The 22,081-nt window shown below is 46.5% G+C and overlaps 1 protein-coding gene across 8 annotated transcripts in view; it reads right to left on the bottom strand.

The window, feature by feature from the left end:
* Positions 1-22,081, bottom strand: part of DOP1B (DOP1 leucine zipper like protein B) — a 112,741-nt gene that overhangs the window by 9,086 nt on the left and 81,574 nt on the right. For 4 of the 8 annotated variants that reach the window (XR_003518071.1, XM_027584112.1, XM_027584114.1 and 1 more), the window contains 13 exons: positions 21,927-22,038; positions 21,166-21,354; positions 20,904-21,026; positions 19,248-19,382; positions 15,153-15,208; positions 13,624-13,728; positions 13,460-13,526; positions 11,459-11,603; positions 6,584-6,669; positions 6,232-6,341; positions 5,961-6,107; positions 4,957-5,018; positions 4,321-4,449 (listed from right to left, as the gene is read on the bottom strand). Coding sequence is in view for 5 of the 8 variants with exons in the window: in XM_027584112.1 (XP_027439913.1) it covers positions 4,321-4,449; positions 4,957-5,018; positions 5,961-6,107; positions 6,232-6,341; positions 6,584-6,669; positions 11,459-11,603; positions 13,460-13,526; positions 13,624-13,728; positions 15,153-15,208; positions 19,248-19,382; positions 20,904-21,026; positions 21,166-21,354; positions 21,927-22,038 (1,466 nt within the window). In the remaining 3 variants the exon portion in view is untranslated. Of the gene's footprint in view, positions 1-4,320; positions 4,450-4,956; positions 5,019-5,960; positions 6,108-6,231; positions 6,342-6,583; positions 6,670-11,458; positions 11,604-13,459; positions 13,527-13,623; positions 13,729-15,152; positions 15,209-19,247; positions 19,383-19,439; positions 20,245-20,583; positions 20,627-20,903; positions 21,027-21,165; positions 21,355-21,926; positions 22,039-22,081 lie in introns of those variants that run through there. The other 4 variants (XM_027584113.1, XR_003518073.1, XR_003518072.1 and 1 more) reach the window with 4 other exon arrangements.

Below are 22,081 nucleotides of genomic sequence, written 5' to 3'. Positions count from 1 at the left end.
AAAGGATATTCTTTATCTTCTTAAACTAGAGGTCATAGTCTAAGATAGAAGATAGAAGATAGAAGTCTATCTTCTACTTAAACAGCTGAAGTGGTTTTGCTACTGGACCATGCTGTGTGTGAAGTTATCACAGGGGAAGCTGGGTGCACAGTACACAGGGACGCTCAGTACTACCTGTGCAACTGTTTGTCGGTCTTAATCCATTTCAACATAGAAAGTATGAAGGGAAAAAGTGGTTTGTACACATGGGGCATATTCCACATTGGTGCTCCAAATAAAAGCTAAATTCATGAGATTATTCTTCAGCCAAGATGATCTATTTTAGAATCACTAGTGTTCTTCAATCTCTAACAGCCCTTCCTTAGCTGAGTGATAAACCTTACGAACTGAAGGAGTTTCTGTGAGCAGACAGTGGGAGAGAGCCCTGAGCCAGAACCCCTCCGCCACAACTACAGGTCGTGGGACCTTGTTCAGGCTGGCTACTTAACCGTGTTGCACCCTTGTCTCCCGTCTGTGGAACCGGAATAGTCCCCTACCCCACCCACCTCAAGGGGTGCCTACTAAAGACCCTTGCCTATCGTGGGGAGCCAAAGGGCTCAGACTTCAGGCCAGGTGTTGCCAGTTAATGGCAATACAACCCCGAGCATCAGCATCCTGAGGGAGAACAGAGCTATGATGTATAGGACAGTGAGGAAGCCTTCACGGATGGGAAGTATTCCAACGGACCCAGGACAGGCCAAAGTCGCCCGGCTTAGAGGGTACAGAGTGTTGCTGCTTTACATCTTTCTGATGTAAACATAGGCCTAGTCAGGCCTATGTTGGGGGTGATGCCTGTCCTCCTCTTATCTTAGACAAATAGCATTTTGCCCTTTAAAAAAAAAATCCTTGCTTTGGGCTTATCTATCTCTTTTGTGATCAATGTAAAATTTATGTCACTCTGAGCCACGATGCACGGAGCTGCTCGTTCTACGCCCTGTGCACACCGACCTCTTTTCAGGGCTACTTGATGGTGCCATCAACCAGGAAAAGGGGCTCCAGAGAGAATCCCTGAGGAGAAACATTAGAAATTCCCTATTCCTGCCTTTGTGATTAGGCCTAAACTACCATGGTGTGCAACTCAGAAGCTTCTGGATGTATCTACTCCTTCAGCCTGGGCATTATTGCTCCACAGGGGCCAGTCAAGTGTCCCAAGACTATTGGAGAACGCTCTGAATTCTATCACCCCACGACTTCCCAGAGGCTGGGCCTTTCAACAGTTTGGGGAACAATGACAATAAAGAGGAAAGTGCTTTGTAAAGTGTCAGGTTTTTTTTTTGTTTGTTTTTTTAAGACTTATTTGTTTATTTGACAGAGAGAGAGAGAGCGTGCACACAAGCAAGGGGAGCAGCAGAGGGAGAGGGAGAAGCAGGCTCCTTGCTGAGCAGGGAGCCCGATGTAGGGCTCGATCCCAGAACCCTGGGACTATGACCTGAACCGAAGGTAGATGCTTAACTGACTGAGCCACCCAGGCGCCCCTGTAAAGTGTCAGTTAACAAAAAATGAAAGGGGGTAAAAATGTCTATTTTTTAAAACATGGAGCATTTTTAGAAATACAGCACTTGAGCTATGCAAAATGCAGGGGTATCTGGAGAAATTCCTCCTTCCCTAAGGGCCCAAAACCATCTCTGAATTTAGTCAGTGCGCGCATGCGTGGGCGCACACACACACTTTTATAGAATAGATACAGTATCATATTGCCCCTACCTCTCTCTTCCTCTCAGAGGCATGATTTCTTAGAACTGTTGGATGCTTAGATCCTGCCGCGGTCAAACCATATGACAGTTTGAGAAAGGCTCTGGTCTGTTCTTTTCCTGTTCTACACGCCTAATATACTGTCTCTTTAGCTCTCTGGGCCTCACCCCGCATTTTAAAGATGTGTGTGATGGGAGACGGGGGAGAGAATGAACAGGTGTTTGACCTCAAAGTGGAAAGGCACCAAAAGGACTGTCTGGTGCACTGGCCTACACGTTCTCCTTTCTAGCTTCTTCCTCTTGCCTCCACTGAGAGCGGACTCAAGGCTGCACTTTACGGCGCTGTTGAGCGACCAGGTGCATACGGACCACCACGGACGCTGCACACGCACTAGAGGACAGGTGGTTCCTGTTCTTGTTTCTCCCCTCTATGTTTTGTAGGGATGCAGCAAAGTACGGCTTTGACTCTGCATTCACTTTTTTTTTAAAAATTTAAATCCAATTTCGTTAACATATACTGTACTATTAGTTTCCGGGGTATAATTTAGTGATTCATCAGTTGCATATAACACCCAGTGCTCATCACATCCAGTGCCTTCCTAAATGCCCATCCCCCAGTTACCCCCACCCCCCACCCCCAGCCCCTCCAGCGACCTTCATTTTGTTTCCTAGAGTTAAGAGTCTCTTATGGCGGGCGCCTGGGTGGCTCAGATGGTTAAGCGTCTGCCTTCGGCTCCGGTCATGATCCCAGGGTCCTGGGATCGAGTCCCACATCAGGCTCCCTGCTCCTTGGGAGCCTGCTTCTCCCTCTGCCTCTCTCTTTCTCTCTCTGTCTCTCATGAATAAATAAATAAAAAGTTAAAAAAAAAAAAAAAGAGTCTCTTATGGCACTCTGCATTCAGCCAAAGTCTTTGGAGAGCTGCCATCACCCTTACTGGCAATCCTGGCCACCATCTGACTGAATCAGCAATTCAAGAAAGGATCTGTTGATATCTGAACATTAGCTTTCATGTATTTCAAGTACTCAGGACATTATGACGTGAAAATCTCCTTATGTGTTTCACAGGTTGAAATTATGTCAGTTTTAGTATAAAGATACTTTATTATTGCAAATATAAAATATAGTCATAATGAATAATTGTGAGAGCTATTAATGTTTTGAACTACAACAATTAGGGCCTTTCAAATAGTTAATCAAGGAGGCACATGGGGCTGGTCATTACCACTAAGAGTCATCAGGATGACTTGGGGAAGAGAACATGCTTTGTGAGCTGACAGATACGTTTATATACTTATTTATCTATTGATTGATTGTAGGCTCCATGCCCGGCATGGAGCCCAGTGCAGGCCTTGGACTAAAGACCCTGAGATCAAGACCTGAGCTGAGATCAAGAGTCAGGCACTGAGCCAACTGAGCCACCAGGAGCCCAACTGACAGATGTGTATAAACACTTTTTTTTAAAGGGCAGAGCAAGAGATTTATGTCATAATTCTTCCTGGAAACAACCCGAATGCCCTACCATTGGTGAACTGATGAGCAAGTCACAGAATGGAATACTGTTCAGCAATAAAAAACAGTATGCTCTTGGTAAACACGATGGAACAGATGACTCTCAAAATACATTATGCAAGTCAAAGAAGCCAGACTCAAAGGCTGCACTCCACCTAATTACATTTAGGACATTCTGGAAAAGATGAAACTATATGAGCGGAAGGCAGATTAGCACTTGCTAGGGGCCAGGGGAGGGCAGGGGAGGGGGATGACTTCCAAGGGGCATAGGAGAACTTTCTGGGTGATGGAAATGTTCTGCATGTTGACTATGGTGATGGTTCCATGACTACATGTGCTCATCAAAATTTACAGAACTATATACCCAAAAGGGTGACTTTTATTGTATGTAAATTATACTTTAGTAAACCTGGCCCTCAATACAGAATTTATAACATAATTCCAATATTTGTAAAATTATTTGTTACACTAGTCTTCATAATATTAAACAACTCCTTTAAGAATTGTATTAATTTTATCTGATTCCATTCAGGCTATGAGTCTTAAGGAAAACACATTTCTATTTGAGAATTCTTTTGTATCTTGGAGAAGGGTGAATTTAGACAGAATGCCCACTTCACCACCTCCACATTTTATGAGGGAAGAAAAAACCTTTAAAATCATGTACAATAGCTGTGATAATTCATTTTTGAAGCAAGGAATATGGTGAGAACAAAAGAGAGAAAAACTGTTAAGGAAAGGTTAAGGACTTCTCCTTCACTAGCCTTGGGGGTTAGTGCTGTAACCTCCAAGTATCTTGACGGCAGGTGGGACCTGGCAGGAGACAATGCTAAGAAAGTACTGTCAGACTTTTAGAAACGACCTCATAAAAACTCAAAGCATTATAATCATTGACTTTTAAAATAAAGTTTCAGATTCACAGGTAAATTTTCAGAGTTCTTCTGTAAGTACTCATTTTAACACTCCCCCATTCAACCGTAACGTGCGGTGGGCCACTCTGGTGGCCGGCCCATCTCAGCCCGCTGGGGGTCCACCCACAAGGGGGCAGGGCTGGGGGTGAGGGTGGGGTGGTCTTCTTACCTTGTATCAAAGGAAGGTAAAGGTGGTATTGATCAAGTTCTCCGCTGAAGACAGCAAAAGCCTGGCGCTTTAGCAGCATGGCTTTCTGCTCAAAACTGGAGAACAGTTTTAAAGAACTGCTCTGCATGTCTAGAATAAATACAGCCAATAAGTTCCATTTAGTGAGAAAACTGCAATCAGAGGTAAGTGATAGGACATTCATAATCATGTAAATTTCTATCCTTCCTGGTGAAAATCATGGTCCTAACTAAGTAATTATGATCTTGTGGTTATTATTCACATATTTATTTGTAAATACAAATACTTCTTTAATGACATTAAACAGTAGGGCACTAGAAGAGGATATGAGAGATAGACAAATACTCCTAATAAATTATGGTAAACCTATCATTACTTTCAAAAGTCCTCCCCCCCTGTAAAGCTGTAGGAAAGGCTGTCAGGGCCTTCTGGTCAGTAGACTGGAACGGGGAGGCTCATTCATGAGTCCTGACACATTAAGCCCATTATGTTACAGTTTGCAGCTTAGATGGCATCATTAAAGACCCAAGTGGAGTTCTGAGCTACGTGGTAAAAGCTGATTATGATGGGATCAGTCCTTTAAAAGTGTGATTTATGTGCAAGTAATATACAACTTACTCATTAAATCTTTAAACATTGTTTTCTCATGAGTCAGAAGGTGGTCAATAATGGACTTCCAACTGGATATTAAAAAAAAGCAAAATTAATTAAATATGTAAAGGATGACAGTCTGAATAGAGGCATCAAGAAAAGAACAAGCCCCTTTGCGATCTATTAAAACCTGTTTTCTGAAAAGAAGTTAGGGAAATGAACAGGTTTTAATACGAGGGAAAGCTAGGCAAAAGCTTTTCATTTATAAACGTAACAACACAGGTGATGAATAACAAATGAAAGAATGAATAATTCCCAGCTTACAGTAAAAGAAAAATGTTTTTCTCAAGAGTTGCCCTATGTTCACACAGGAGGCTGTTCATACGCTTGTGCTGATGGAAAGAAGTGGGAGTAGCGACATCAAATGCGACTAGTTTTCAAGTGGGCTCCCCAGAAGAGCAATAGGACTTCAACGTGAAAGCCACAGGACTCGGCAGGTAGCAGGGCAGACTTCGACCAATCGCCACCCGCCATCCCTGCCATTGATAAAGATGGCAGCCATGACAGGGGGAGAGTCAACATAGCGGTTTTGTTGACCTCCCAGGAAAGGGCACAGGAAGTTCACCTCACATCTGTCCCTCAGCAGCAGGGTCTGGCACGGCTGCACAGTCTCAGTGAGAACTCGGGAAGCATGAGCTAAGGACAACACAGTGTCACCAGCGGGCTCTGTCATCTGAGCGTTGGAGTACTCTGTGACTCCAAGCTGGAGCAGCACTAGGCCAGGGGACACTGGAACCCTGGATTGTGCGCTCTGGGGATTATATGCTCTCGTAACTGAAATCCTTTTGATAAAAAATGCACCTCTATATTTTTAAAACACCCACCCCCTCTGCCATGAACACAGTTAACATGAAGGCTTGTGACAGGGACGTCCTGGGATCTGGGTTGATGCTAACTGCTCCCGTTTCAAGTATGAGAATTTTGCAACTTGAGGATTTGCAGCAGCCCTTTGTCAGAACAGCGTTTCTTACTGTGCACAGCAAGTGTCCATCTGAAAGAAAGCAGGGTCCAAGAATAACTCCAAGACTTCTTTCTTCCAGGCTCGCTTCGTATAGGCGTAGCCACTCAGAGAGCTCAGCAGCTGAGCGCCGGCCCGGAAGCTGGGAGCGTTGTAGGCACTGAACAGGGGTGGGGAGGGAAAAGGGTCAAGGTCAAAGACTGTGCAAAGAAAGCCACTTGGTGCATTTCCCATAACCTATTTTGCTCCCTACCGGCGGGACACCAGGGAGGAGACGGCATTACCTGTGATTGCGTAAGTAAGGAAACACGTAATAAAGCAAGCGGGAGATCAAGGGCACTGCTTTCTCCTTCTCGTCACTTCGATAAACCATGTCCAGGAGAGACGCCAGGACCTATCAGAGTGGGGTCACAAGGAAAACAGAAACTTTCTAAAGCCGGCGACAGTAAGAACTAATCTTCGAGGGCCACATAACCTAACAAGACAAGTCCCAGGGGCAGCTTGAGGCCGAGCGCGGCTCTGCAGGTCAGCCAGGAGGGGCGGCCCGCACTCACTGGCCCAAGAACGGAGCGCCTGCACGAAGCTCCAGGCCGGCCATCATGCCATCGAGGGAGGACAAGTCGGGTATGCACTGACCTCTGCCAGGAGGGACAGGGCCTGCACGCTGTACACCGAAGGGGCAGACGCGGACACCATTGCTGAAGCAGCGGCGGTGGTATCTGCTGACAGAAAGAGGCATTTCTGCTTTAATCATGGCGGATGGGCCACCATTTATGCCCCTGAAACATCACATGGATGTGTGTGATGCGCCCCAACCTTGCACACTGAGGATGTATGTAAGTATACCTCAGGGGTTCCTTTCTGTCAACATGTTCAACTTCAGGAAGAATCTGGGCATTGTGATCAAATAAATGAGCACCGACTCACTGTCCTCCTCCCGATCTCTCTTCTCAGCATTGTTCTCAGAATGTCCACATCCCCTTGGATGATCATCCTACCCTCTGGGCCTCTGACCCCCGATCTTCTCTCTTCCAACAATGTTACTCCGTCCCAGCTCGGTCACCCACTATCACCATCACACCCTTGACTTCACCAATTTCCCAAATCTCCGTTTCCAGCCTCCCTCTCTGACCACATCGGACTTTCCCGAACGCTTGCACAGACCACCAAACCCTTCGGCCTGCCATCCTGACCACCTGTCAACTCCTCCAGGTCTGCCCTTCTTGCCTCCCCACCTATACCCATGGTCTCCCATCTACTGGCAAACATCCTGGGTTCTTTTGCTGCTCTCTCCCTCGGAGGCACTCACCTGGAAAAATGCAAAGCTGGCTAAACCCACAGATCAGCCTGTGCGGTTCTGTGTAGCTAAATGCTCTGGAGAAAACCAAACAACGATGAAATAGATCTCACTTTCCTTCATGACCATGAATCTCAAAAAGGACCTGATGCTACCAGATAGTCCTACCATCTGTACCTTGGCGGTATGCTGGCTTTCCTACTCTGCAACGTCATTCTTGCCGACCATCAATATTCTTCCCTTCTCAGCTGATAACGCACCTCCTATTTCACTGAGAAAATTAATGGCAACAAAACAGGAACTCCCTCAGTTTGGCTCCTATGTGCTATGAATCTAGAACATATATATATGTATATATTTCTATATCTGCCTTACCTCCCATTTTGATAGACATGTTCCTGGCTCCTATGGAAGAATAGTAATTCTATTTATGACATCAAGCTTGGCCCCATGGCCATCAAGGGCTTCGCTTTCTATCCTTTCTCTATTTCTTCCTCTGCTGCACAGGTCTGTCACCATACAAATATGCTCTGGAATATTCCAATTCAAAAACAAAGCAAATAAGGGGCATTCTTTGGTCTTTGGTTCTACTTGGTTACTGTCCTACTGACCAGTGAGCTTCAGGGACTCTCTGCATTCATGGCCTCCTCCTCCTCCCCAGCCGCTCCAGTGTTCCCACCCCTGTGGCTTCCATGTTGTCGAATCGAGCCCAGTGGATCTCTGTCCGACCTTCCTCTGTTTCTCAGCAGCCTTCCGTTGTGTTACCCCTCCCTCCCTCTGGAAGCACCCTCTTCTCATGTTTCATGACTCTGTGCTCTTGGTTTTTCTCCTACCCCAGTGACCACTTAAGTGTCCTTCTGGCTCCTTCTCTTTTTTTCTGACATTTCGAATGTTATACTTGCAAAACCAAGCTCAATTTCCTGTTATAGAATGTTATTTTGGTCTTGTCCACCTCAATAAATTGCATAAGCTAAAAACCAAAGTCATCCTTGATTCTTTTTGTTAACCACCACATGCAGCCCATCAGCAAATTCTGCTGACTCTGCATCTAAATCAGTCCACCTTTCCATCACCCCTGCCTCTAAGCCCACACCACTGCGAAATCCTGTTAACTGGGCTTCCCTTTTCTTTTTTTTAAAGATTTTATTTATTTATTTGAGAAAGAAAATGAGAGAGAGAGCATGAGAGGGGGGAGGGTCAGAGGGAGAAGCAGGCTCCCTGCTGAGCAGGGAGCCCGATGTGGGACTCGATCCTGGGACTCCAGGATCATGACCCGAGCCGAAGGCAGTCGCTTAACCAACTGAGCCACCCAGGTGCCCCTGGGCTTCCCTTTTCTGCTCTCACTTGATACAGCCCTTACTGCTCATAGCAGCCAAACTGATGTTTTCTAAAGACTGAGGAAGAGCCTGTCACTGCCCTAAACACTTTAATGGCTTCCATAGCGAGTGGGAGGAAATCTAAGCTCCTGACCAGGCTCCCCTCAAGCCCAGCAACCCTCAGCTCCAGCCAGGCTGGTCTCCTCGTTCTGACCCACACCCACCTTGAGGACTTGCCATCCCTCTGGGCAGCGCCCTCCAGGTCTTTGCACAGCTGCCCCATGACTTCTCACTTCTCGGCGCAACTGTCACCTCCCTGGGGACACACTCTGTGACACCTCCCCGCTCCCAGCCGCTCCCTGTAATCGGACTCTTATTGTCCTCACACTAAGAACCACTTGAAATTCTCAGGGTCATTTACTTCCTTTTTCGATCTCCGAAAAGCTTTCATTTTGAAATAACTTCAGATTTTCAAGAGTTGAAAGCTCCCTTTGTTAATGTCCTTTTTGCTCTTCCTCTTCCATGCTGCCCGTGTCCACAGCTGTAGGGCCCGCACGCGGCACACACCACACACGGACCCCAAGGGAGAACCTGCATGCCCGGTCCGTGCACACCAACTTTAAATGGGGACAAATACGTTACTGGAAGCCTCATTTTGTTTCATGCTTTCTATGGCCGATATGTATACGTAATTTGTTCAAGTCAAGTAACATATAGTCATGACCTAACCACTCAGGGTTTTTGGTACTCTCTAATTAAGTTTTATAGAGAAGCTCAAAAATCACCTCCAGCTTTGGAATTCTCTGATTTTTTTAAACAAAAATCAGGTAATTTTCCCAGAGTATTATCTTGAGGTTAAATGGAATCATTGCACAACAGCCAGGCCCAGTGACCGTGGACCGAACACGGTCGGCACAGCCGCTCTGGTGGAGAAGCAGTCCGATCCGTACCTCGGTATGTGGGACAGAAATGACTGAGGGCAAATTAGCCCAGGAGATGCAAGCGCTCCCTCCCTGAACCACAACCATAACCAGAGCCACAGCCTGAGAAAGCCTCACTGTTGCTTTACATTAGCAAATGAGAGCACACTAATTCTAGTATCTTTGTTACACAATGAAGTATAATTATTTTTGTTACGCAAACCACAAAACAGGTTATCAAACCAGTATGGCAGAAGCAGCGGCCAGTGGGACTGCAGTTTGTTAAGTACGCCATCCTTCCTCCTCCTGGGAAGAGAAGCCCCCTTCCGGTGGGCACCCATTTCTCGTGGCTCCCGTGCACCAGCCCTTCCCTCTTCTCCTCCAGGTCAGCCGTGTGGCCCAAGACGAACCACCCAGAATCTCTGCACAAGCCTTGCTTTGCCTCAGCTGAGCGCCTGATTCCTGCTATGCCTAGAACCAGACGCCGATGCCAGGGCTTTTCACCTACAGGCGCCAAAATGTTTTGTTCTGTTGTTTCTATTATTTCTGCTACTTGTGAGAGAAAAGAGCCCTGACTTCTTGACCCTACTATGATAGATTACAGTTCACAGACTTAGCTTTGAGCTGCTGCTGTAACTATTGCTAGTGACAATGAAAGAGATAGTAAAATATTACAGGACGGTTTTTGAACATTTCCTTTCGGTGGGTACTGTACTATGTAGTTCGTATTAAGAACCTAAGTGTAATTTTTTGCCCTTGTGTTAATAAAACTGAGAGCAAACCTGTTTACTCGTTTGGTGTAACCAATACTGGGACTGGACATACGTTCCTGTCCTTCTGTTAAATAATACTGAGAACTGGCAAAAACAATTACTTGCTCCAAGATACTCTTAATCCTCAAAGAACTAAAAACCAACTAAAACAGCTTACATATCGAAACAGGCAGCGTGCTTGTCAAGATTCAGTTCGGGACTCTCGCCTTGCGCTGCCCCCACCAATCCCAAACTCTGCCTAATCCCAATCAGGTCCCCACCCTAAAAGATCTGCCACAAAGGACTTGTTCAAGGTCCTGCAACCCTACAAATGTCCTCCCGGAACTTCCCCGATGAGACGTTGCTATGACCCTGCCAAGTCTGTCTCTCCCTGCAGTAGGTCTAATAATCTGTGATCTGCTTCATCGACATATCTGTCCGGTGGTCTTCAGGGCACCGGTGATTAACCATCTCCATGACCACATTTAATGTAGATTCCTCAAGAATACTGGTTGATTGATGGTCCGAGTAAACAGATGAGCCTCCTCTGAGAGTCTCCTGACTGCTTTCCTAGGAAGCTACAACTAATAATAAGGCTGGGGTGTGCCCAGCCCACGTGACCTCCACTAGAAAATCTTCACATCTCAGACAGTGACAAGACACAAGGATCACTGAGAGGCGAGAGTGTGTTAGTTCTAAAGAAAAGACACAATCCAATGGCCTGACAACAGTTTGTTGGTTTACTAAATTTTCTTTCCACAGTTTCACAAAAAGAAAAACATACATTTCCATATTTTTTATACCCCACAGACTTCTTTTACCTAATCTGTGCAAGTTACCTTGGGAAACTCCTTTCTTGGATTCTGATCTAGGCTCATTGAGGGCTTCCACGGTAGCATACGTCACTCGGGGCCCTTTCAGTGGAATCCTATTGTTTATTATACATAAATGATGTTGTAAACAGTAACAACAGACTGTTTGCTTTTTTTTTTTTTCAACTTTTTTTTTTTTTTTTAAGTAGGCTCCACGCCCAGCACAGAGCCCAGGGCCGCACTGGGGGCTTGAACTTACAACCCCGAGATCAAGACCTGAATTGAGATGAAGAGTCAGATGCTTAACTGCCTGAGCCACCCAGGTGCCCCCAGACAGTTTACTTTTAAGGAAAAACCAGACCCCCTCACAGTAGCAGGCAGCAGGCATTATCTTCTGACCCTCTCTGTACCTACCACATAAATCCTCCTCAGCATCAGATTCTTCTAGAGAGATCTGAGGCTGGGCCTTCACTTCCAGGTTTCTGCTTAGCCAGCTGGTTTGTTCCAAGGAAGAGCCAGCAATGTTCCCTACAGCTTCCAGGATTTTTTGAGTGACTTCCTGAGAGTAATGGAGAGAAAGAAGAGAGGCAGTTAGCTCAGGAAAAGAATCTAAAAGGCCCACAACAGCACCAACCAGCAGAAATACAATGTAGGCCACAACTAGAACCACACAGGTAATATGAAGTTTCCCAGGAACCATATTAAAAGATCAGACGAAACAAGTTCATACCGTTTAACCTCATATATCCAAAATACGATCAACATGTAATCAATGTAAAAATTAATGAGATTTCACATTTTTTTTTTGCACTAGGCCTTTGAGATCTGATGCATGTTTTACACTACAGCACATTCAATTCGGAGGGGCCACATTCCCCGTGCCCAAGAGCCACACGTGACTAACGGCTCCCATACTGGCTCCTGTGGGCACACCGCAGAGAAACAGGAAGTCACACTGCATCTAGCAGATTCATTTTCCGGCTTCTAGAGGACCATGGGTTCTTGACAGAATTGCATCTTTCAATAACATAACAAGAAACGCAATGAAATGAATGAAATGGACTCGATGAGGGTGAAGTGATCCATACCAGGAGTACGATCAGTAGAGAATCAGGTCATGTGGCTGTGATAGGGAGAGAAATGCTGAGCCACTTTCTCAAGCCAGCATCGCCAAGTCTCACCAGCGGACCCTGGCTGCAAGTCCCGGCCATCTGAGATTCGAACCACCCTGACTTCGACTCTAAGCTGTGCTTAGGCGGAAGGCAAGAGCACGCCCGCCTGCCTGTGGCCAGTAGAGGTGCACTGGAGGGAACTACCTTGCCCTGAGCCCCGGGAGGGGTGTGGTGTGGCTGACTGTGGCAGGGAAGAGCAGGAAACGGGACCAAGAGCTCAGAGGAGGTCCCACTTCTCATGCAGAGAGTGATGGGGAAGAAGGGCAGGCCCCGTCTTGAAGCAGGCAAAAGGAGTTGGCGTCGGGAGGCTGGGCACTGTGGGACAGAAGCAGCCACAAAGAGCAGGGGCAAGGTGCACCAGTCATATCGGCTGCGGTAACACTCGTGGCCAAAGCTACCCCAGAATGGACCGAAGGGAGGGGTGTGCTGTAGGCAATGGGCCACGAAGTGGGGCCTCGAGAGGGGAGTTTGGAAATGCCGTCCACGTGCCAGTCGCACAGTGTCTGGGCTTTAATGACGCTTCCATCTCGACAAGTGGAGGCCAAAGGAGTCCCCTGAATTTCCTAATTATGCTTGACTGTGCTCTAGACGGTGCTCCAGTGGGTCAGCAGTGGGAACTGGACAGACCGTTCACAAATGCCAGGGATTGTAATGATTTGAAGAAATATTGCCAGGGCTGTAAAACTGATACATGTCCCATTTAAGTTGAAGCCTTGGCTCCAAAAGCCCCTGAATCAATGATTCTCATGGCTGCAAAATAGTGATTTCCTAACTCCATCATTCTATTGATTCTATTTATTTGTTGGCTTTCTACTCTAAGATCTCCCTTCTCCTAGGGTGAGTTTCACTTTTATTTTTCAGGATTTTTGAGGTTTCCTACGAGTATATACTGCTTTAATCAGGGGGGAAAAGAAAGCTTCCAGGGAAGAAATTCACATGGACAGAGTTATTAACCTAACGCTGCTGAGGAGGAGGCTCCAGCTGCATCTGTGTGTGGTGAGGAGTGGGGGCATCCTGTCAACCCATTGCGGATTGCTCAAGTCTGACATAAGAACTTTGGCAGGAGACTCTGGCCCGGGTCTATGGAGCCCTCTTAAGACAGTAACAGAGGAAGTCAGCTGTGAGAACACATGCAAATCTAAGCAACGATTCTGCCCATTGTTGCTGATCCACAGGCACGTCCTCTAAAGGCGGACACCACTCCTGGAAATGGTAACATCTGCTGAACTTTTCACACACAGACCTGCAGGTCTTTCTGGTCCTTCTTGCTTTCCAGGTTGGGAGTTCTCGTCACAAAGTCGTTCAGCATGCTGTTGAAGAGACAATCAGCTTTAGACTAAGAATGCTGCAGAAACGAGGGCTGTTCCAGCAGAAAAACAGGGTAACATGAATGCTGGGTCACAACACCTGAGGAGCAGAAAGTATCCAGGGGGAGCTAGATTCAACTGTACGGATTCCTTTAACACGCCCAACAACGAAGGAAAGTTCTCTTGCAAGGCTGTTACTGGGAGCCTATTTTAAAAAAAAAAAAAAACAGGAAAAAACACCCAACTGTGAACAAGTCGAAACACGTCTTACAAGCACATTTTAGGTCTGGGCAGTTGGAAAGCAGAGGGAAGATGGTGTATCTGACTGACCTGTTTGTCCTTTTTTAAATTAAAATACACACAAACGAGATTTTTGTACTCTGGCAAGAACCTGGAGTCTGGAGACCAGAAATCCTGCTGCTGACAGGTCAGATGCTCCTGGTTTCCTGTCTGTCAAATAAAGGCCTTGAACCGGAGGCCTATCTGATCCCTTGGGCCCATCTAGCTCTAGGATCCGGCCTCCCTGGTGTTGCTGGTAACGGAGTCGGCCCTCGGGTCACAAGGTCACCCACCAGGAGGCTGATCTTCAGTAGCTCTCACAGCGAGGCCTGCGCAGCATAACATGCTGCAGCTCAGCCACAGCCCGAGGGCCCCGGGTTCAAGTCCTGGTGCCTGACGTACCGCCTCCAGAGTGACCTCGGCAGTGCTTCTTCTGTAAGAGGAGGAAGGTAAAAACCTAACCTGCAGCTGCTCTGGTAGCTCACGTATCACTCAGGCCACTGTGACAGACACTTGCTAGCATGACGACGCACGGCAGCTATCACCAGGAAAGACGTGACCAGGTCCTCTTTAACTCCCGGAAGAAGGAAGTGAACGATGCTTGGGGGTGAAGCCTCAACAGCTGGTCTGAACTGCACCCCAGACCCAGGGACTCCTGGGATGCTGACCCTCTCGATTTAGCCTCCTGCAACCTCAGGGTGTGGGGAGTTGGAAGAACCATGGAACCGGAACTGTGTTAACCAAGGAGCTTGGATCTGGTTGTCAGACTGCCCGATTGCGTAACTCCTGCCACACACGCGAGGATCTGGAGGCTTCCTTGAGACGGGGGCTCTACCCCCCACTTCCCCCTCGTTACTGCAACAGAGATGGCCCCACAGAGTGGAGGGGCTGTGAGCTGCACCCAATGTGCCCGTGTAAGGCCTGAGCAGTCCAGGAAGCTTTCCTTTCCACCCGTGGAGAACCGCATGGGGGATCCGCCTCACTGCCTCCTGCAGCAGAGGCTCCTGAAAAGCGCCAGTAAGCTTGAGACACCCAGGCAGAAGCCATGGGAAAGCACTGAAGACAGCACCCAAAACAATCATTTCTCCTTTTTTCTAAAAGAAGTCTTTAGCACGTTTAACACTGAACATGAAGTGTTCAACAGCACCCGGCTTTTATAAAGTCAGATTAGATCTCTGCAGAAGGAAAAGATCATCAGGGCATTCTCACAGCTCAGGAGGAAACTAAGACACCGTCAAGGTATTTTCTGAACGAAGGCTCTCCAGTCGTCAACAAGTACGACCAGGGTTACATTTAGAATTGCTGTCATAGCATCTATAATTGAGACATGTTTGGAAAGGGTTGTGTTACCTTTGGACGAAAGCATAGCAAAACTGCAACACGGGGATATCCACAAGGGGCGCTTTCTAAAAATAAAAGTGAAACCAATGACTCCAAGTTGGTAGGAAATAAGGCTAAAAAAAAAAAAAAGAATTACAACACAAAATGAAAGAGTCTATATCCCCACAAAGCAAAGGTTTTTAGCCAGAGTCTTTCAAATACAATAACACACGTGGACGCATCCCCCAGGTGTAACAAAACAAACCTATACTATGAGGTCCCGAAACATTACTGACCTTCTTAGCAGACTTCCAGGGCGAGTCCACACCAGGCTACTAGCAAGTATTCAGGGAAAATTTGGTATAATAACTCCTAAACAAAAAAGGTGGTGGCCAATGTTGACCCTCATGAGTGTGTGCAACTAGCTACAGGAAAGAGACGATAAAAAAGTTCTAATTCTTAGCTCAAGGAATTTCCTCAAACTCAGGCCAACTTCCCTAAATCCCAAGTGGCTGCAACTACTTAAGAAACTGGTTTTGAAAATACATTTTTCCCCCCTCCGTGCTTATAAAAAGTTATCTGTAGAGGTTACAGAAGTTGAGCTATTTACACTAATCACAAAACGTAATTCTGTTATTCGAACAGCCAAAAACCAGCCAGCCACGCTAACTGAATTTAAATAAAACAAACAAACAACCAGCGAGCCAGATGAGATCTAGTGTTTTGTTTTGTTTTTAGCCCAGGAGCTGCAGATATTTGTAGGAATTGAAGTAACATGAAGGAACAAAACTATGAGCCCCTGCCGTGTACTCAGAAGCTGTTGCAGAGGCTCCTCCTGGAGGACAGCCCACCCTGGTCCTGCAGCCATAACGCCGCTGGTAGGAAGTGAACACCAGCTCGCAGGGTCTCCTGACACTTGAGACTTGCTCAGGGTTATAAATGCAAAATCCCCGCGGATCTGATGGCCCCTCCATCCTTGCTCCCCTCTTCGAGGTTGATTATTTTAATATTTATGTATAAGAGTGAAAGACAACAAGACTACCTGGCATTCGATGGAGGCCCGACAAAGGCCACGGATGTCACCCACGTGCATTTGGCATCCGATTCCTTGTGCTGCAACGGTTCCATAATCTGGCTGCATGGTGTTAATTTTTAGGCCGGCCTATCATCTTTTCCTAACTAGGATACAGCTGACTGAGGGCAGAAACAGTTTTACTACTTAGGATTCCTTACCACTGAAGCACGTAGTTGATTTTTGATTTTTAAATGAAGGAACGGGACCAGGGCCCGGAGCACAACTGACTGGAAGCCGTGACAGGCCTTCCTGGCACGGACATTTCTGGAGAGGCTCCCTGCTGCCGTGTGCAAGGGGCCCTTTTGGAGGAGGCATCCAAATGAAGAGTTCTACTCTAAGACAGGCGGAGCTATAAAAATGGCTAAAGAAATTCTTGGTCAGTTTTCTCACTTACAGGGTGAGACATGGCTGAAAAGATTGCTGATTCCAAGGTTCAGCTTTTGTTTGCCATCCTCAGTGTGATGACCTTAATATCCAAAGCTGTATTCCTTTTATTTGTTATAAAACTTTTTATTGTGGTAAAATATACAAAAGGGGCTCAGCTGGTTGAGCATCCAGCCGACTCCTGATTTCGGCTCAGGTCATGATCTCAGGGACCTGGGATGGAGCCCTGCATCGGGAGGGAGTCTGCTTGAGGATTCTCGCTCTCCCTCTCCCTCTGTGACCTATCCCCCTCCCACTCTCTCCAAAATAAACAAATCTTTTAACTATACCTAAAATTTGCCATTTTAACCACTTTTAAGTGTTCAGTTCGGTGGCATTAGCATTCACATTGTCGTGCAACCGTCATGACCATCCGTCTCCAGAACTTTTTCATCTTCCCAAACGCAAACTCTGTCCCTGTTAGACAGGAACTCCCGTCCCCTCTCCTCCTACCTCTAGCAACCGCCAGGCTACCTTCTGTAGAATGTACGTACGCAACGGACTGCTCCGGAGACTGCGTGGAAGTGGAATCACATTTTTGTCCTTCTGTGACTGGCCTCACTCGGCATGTCCTCAAGGTTCACCCACTGTTACAGCAGATCTCAGAATTAACTTCCTTTTTAAGGCTCAGTGATATTCCATTGCATGGATAGACCTGATTTTGTTTACCCAGTCATCCATCAGTGGATATTTGGGTTGTTTCTACCTTTTTATTATTGTGAGTAATTCTATCAACAGTGGTGTACAAATACCTATTTGAGTAAAACTCTATTTTTAAATAATTACTTTGTCCATTTTCATTTAGGGAATTAGTCTTATATTTTTCCTAACAATTTTATTTTTTTAAATTTTTGTTTATTTATTTATTCCCTTATTTTTTTATTATGTTAGTATTGTGTGGTGTTTATTTTTTAAAAGATTTTATTTATTTGAGAGAGAGAGCGTGCGCACGGTGCACATGAGTGCGGAGGAGGGGCAGACAGAGAGGGAAAAGCAGACTCCCTGCTGAGTGGGGAGCCTGACATGGGGCTTGATCCCAGGACCCTGAGATCATGACCTGAGCCAATGGCAGCCACTTAACCAACTGAGCCACCCGGGCGCCCCTTTTCCTGACAATTTTAAATCATGTGATAGAAGGCAATTATTTCAAAGTCAAAATAAATCCCTGGTTTCTATCAAATTAAGAACAAAATAGCTCCCACACGTTCAATGAGGCACGCTGCTTTAGCGAACACAAAAAGCTCTGGGGTGCCAGGCTGACTCAGTCGGTGGAGCATGTGACTCGATCTCGGGGTCGTGAGTTCAAACCCCATGTTGGGTGTAGAGATTATTTAAGAATAAAATCTATTTAAAAAAGTGTTAAACCACAAAGTCTGCTCTGTTTCAAAAGCACTGAGCGTGACTGGCAAAGGCCTCGAGGTAGCAAGGACTCTCTTGGCGGCTGTGCAGATACGGAGAAGCCCAAGTCTAGGAGCTTCACAGGTCCATTCTGGCACCCTTCACACATCACCGCTTCCACCGCGGCCAGACGAATCTCTTCCTTCTCAGAATACCTCGAAGGAGTCCTGTCTTCTGACCTGTATTTTTCACTTTTACATAAAAATCATGCAGACTTTTAACCTGCCCTTTGATGAAGACATTCCTCTTCTCTTTGAACTCTGGTCAGAGCTCTCTTCTTGACTAGGCCTGTGGGGACCAGGGCTTTCAGCAGAAGTGACTCCGTCCCCCACTAACCTGAACAAACACTACCGTGGTTTCTAAGCAGCTCAAGGCAGGGGCCCTCAGATGATAACCCCCGTCCCATTAAAATGCCTGCCCAAGAGAGCTCAAGGCTGCCAGAACAATTTGCCATTTGCTGAGTCAGCACCCGATAGGCTCCTGACCCCTCTTTTCAGAGCATTTATTAAGAAAAGCATAATTATAAATCCTTCCTTTAAGATGTACATGCATCTCCTACAATAGGAAATGTCTTTCTAAAGGCCCTGGGAGCCGTCCTGTGAAATAGCGCCATTGAAAGAGACAGGGGCCCCATCTCCCAGGCTCCGGGGTATATAGGAGCCTGTGTGCCCCGAGCACCAGTCAGCAAACCTGATGGCCCGCTCACAACGACCAAGCCCCCTACCTGCTTTTTCGGAATTTTCTACTTCCTTGACTTTGCTGGAGCCCCTGCTCGTTCACCCTTTCCTACTCCCCCATTTTCCGGCTCAAGTACCCCTGCTGCACAAATCAGAACTGGGATCAGCTCTCTCCCCCAACACGGTAACTACTAAATAAAGCTGGTCCTTGCCACCTGTAAGTAGTATCTGGCTTTGCTTCTCCAGGACATCTTTTAGGCTGCAGGTGACTGGAAAGAACCCGTTCCCAGGCAGGGCGCGCTGTAGCCGGGGTGTAATGATGAAAGATGGGCCCTGACCTCCAGCGGTTCCCACCTCCAAACAGGTGCACCGAAGCCCATTAGGCACACCTCACAGGGTCTCCCCCAAGCCCATTAGAACAGCTCTATTCCCCAACCCCAGGAAATCCCAGTTGCTCCTGTGACCCCCGCTTCCCTTCCCCAAACACAATTTATAAGCCACGGTGACAGGAGGGTGCCGCGCGTTCATCTGGAAGATCCCCAGGCTTCCAACCTCGTCCCCTCGGATTGGCGGTGGCCTCTTCACCACCTCCTTTGCTAGGTGCAGCACTGTGTCCGTCTGCAGGGTGCTGAGCGCACAGATCAGGTCGACAAGGGTCAGCTGGGATGCGCTTGCTGCCGGGACAATCTGCCAAGTGGAAAAGTAGCTCCCTTAAAGCTCACAGAGAGAAAACAAAAATAAGAATGATGCAGTATTCTATAATAGCTGCCCCAGGGAGAAAGAGCTTTAACCTTTTAAAGTAAATATTTAAACAAAAACTGGGTAAAGGACTCTACTGGTGGGGTTAAAGAGGAGGCTGAGCATTCAATCACAGGACCGTAATCAGCATCTGACATACATTAGGAATAACAGGGGCAGGTGATGATGGGGCAGTGACAGTGGTGTGTTCAAGCTTAGAAAGCATGTTATTTCATTTTTTAAAAAAGTAATCTCTATACCCATTGTGGGACTCAAACTCACATCTCTGAGATCAAGAGTTAGATGGTCTACTGACCGAGCCAGCCAGGTGCCCCTCGGAAAGCATTTTAGAAACAGACACAATTTGAAGGAAGCAGGATGGCACTGAAAGACAGCCCTGAAGTATGAGGACAGTAAAAGAAAAACCAGACAAACCAGGTTCTTGATAGTTGGCCTTGGCGGCAAAGCCCTGATGTGGGAAGTCCATGTTTGATGATGGAAGTCTGCATAACGTGATTGCATGCACTTGGAAGGATCAGGTTTACCACCAGGGAAGACCCCACAGTGCTAATAAGCACGTGGCCTGGACCACCAACGTCTCGTGCCTTCTCAGGGAATAGGAGCCTATGTTGGGCACTTGAGATAGTGTCCAGGGGGTGGGAGAGACCCTCTGAGGGAGGTATGAGATAGGCACCTAGACGGTCAAGAGAGAACAAAGTGTTGGTTTTGCAGAAATAAACCAAGTCCCTGGAGGACTTAGTGATGGACCAATCAGTGGATAAAGAACGGATGAGATGTGAACTGAAGTTATCTTTGGGAATAGGAATGGAGGATTTAAATTGGTTTTACATTTCTGTAGGTATTATTTTTATAAATTAAAAAGCCTATGGAATCTGATGTGTCAATGTAGGTTCATGACTGGAACAAACACACCACTTGAGGGGGAGGTGTTGATTGTGGGGGAGGCCATGCACATGTAGGGCAGGGGGCATTTGGGAAATCTCTGTATCTTCCCCTCAATTTTGCTGTGAACCTAAGACTGCTCTTAAAAAAAAAATAAAGTCTTTAAAATAATAGTTTAAAGAAGAGCTGTAAGATGGTACTACAACCAGGGAAGGGCCCACAGGTTCTCAGAGGGAGGATAACGTACCGTTCCTCGAGCTGGGTGGTAGGTTCACGGTGGTTTCTCTATCCTGTGGAACATACACGCTATATACGCTCTTGAATGTGTGCTATTAGATATTACATTTAAAAGGTTAACCTAGGTATTCTTTACACAGACAGCCGGGAACAAGCCAGGGGTGAGCCCACCCCCCCCACAAACAAGCCTAGTGGGAGGCGCCCCTTTTAAAACAATGAAACCACTTCAACAGTTTCCCGTGCCGGCCTCCAATGTCACCTTTGATCACATGTGACTCTGGTATTTCTGGCAGAGTGAGTTCAAGTATAACTCTAATTTTTAGACTCTACCTTCATCTTACTGAGACGCTTAACCTTCTTTCTGCTCCACACTGCTGCCACGGCGGCTGTCACCTGAACTCCAAGATGCGCCGTCAAGGGGTTCAAGAAGTCTAAAATCTTTTGTCGTATGGTCTAGAACGTGGCAGAGAGAAGAGTGACGGCAGAGTGGTACTGACGCTATCATCTATACGTATATTCCTGAACATACTTATTTTTGATGGGATAATACGAGACAAAAGAAATAATAAAACCACAGAGGAAGTTCTCTCACTTTGGTGGTTTTAAAGTAAACGGAAGAGGATCCCTTCGTGGCTCCAAGGAGATCGACGGGTCTCTTGTGAGTCTCCTCCTTTCTCAGAACATTCCAGAGAAGGGCCATGGTGTTAACAATTCGAGGCAACTCTTCCAGAATGGCATTCTTGGCATTTTTCAAATTGGTAGGATCGCTTACAGCAGTGGTCTAAAATTGAAAATGAGCGTGAAACTTGGCTGCGTGGGTGGCACCGGCTCCCTCCCCACGAGGCCAGGGCGCGGCTGGGGTGGGAGTCTAGGCCCTATGCTTCCTGTGCGTTTTTTTCTGGGCACCTGGGAGTCTGAGGCTCCACAACACTCAGTCATTCAGCCAAAGCATTAGCCGCTTTCGAAAATTTAATCCCCAATAGGGCAGAGCAACTGACAGCTAAAATGGCTTCAGACTGCAGATTTCACAAACACCATGAAGTCAAGTAAAAAATATGTGCAAAAAAGATAACATTTTACCCATTTGGTTACTGATAAAACAATGGGCAAGGGGAACGCGCCCTGGGGAGGCCAGAACAAAACTACATTTGCATTACTTTTGCATATTTGTGCCCGCGTATGTGCATACGCACTTGCATTATTTGCAAGCATACATTTGCATACATATCTACATTTCTTACATGTGCACTTTTCTTATCTGAACTGGTCATAATCCAATGAAGACAACACAATATATGAAATGTGCCGTGAACTCAGGGAAAAAACAAAAAACAAAAAAACCCCCAAACTTACCTTTTTGTTTTGGTTGGGTTGTTCCAAAAGACAAAAATGACTAATGGTTGTCAGACCTTCCAAAAGAGTGAGTGGGTAATCCGGAGAAATGTTTTCCCTCTTGGAGGTTATGCTTTAGTGAAGAAATGAAAAACTCGTTTTGAGAATTTTTAAGA

Source organism: Zalophus californianus, chromosome 1, assembly GCF_009762305.2.
Source record: "Zalophus californianus isolate mZalCal1 chromosome 1, mZalCal1.pri.v2, whole genome shotgun sequence".
Lineage (NCBI taxonomy): Eukaryota > Metazoa > Chordata > Mammalia > Carnivora > Otariidae > Zalophus > Zalophus californianus.
Note: the sequence above shows the minus strand (reverse complement) of the source record. Positions and strands in the feature narration are given on the sequence as shown.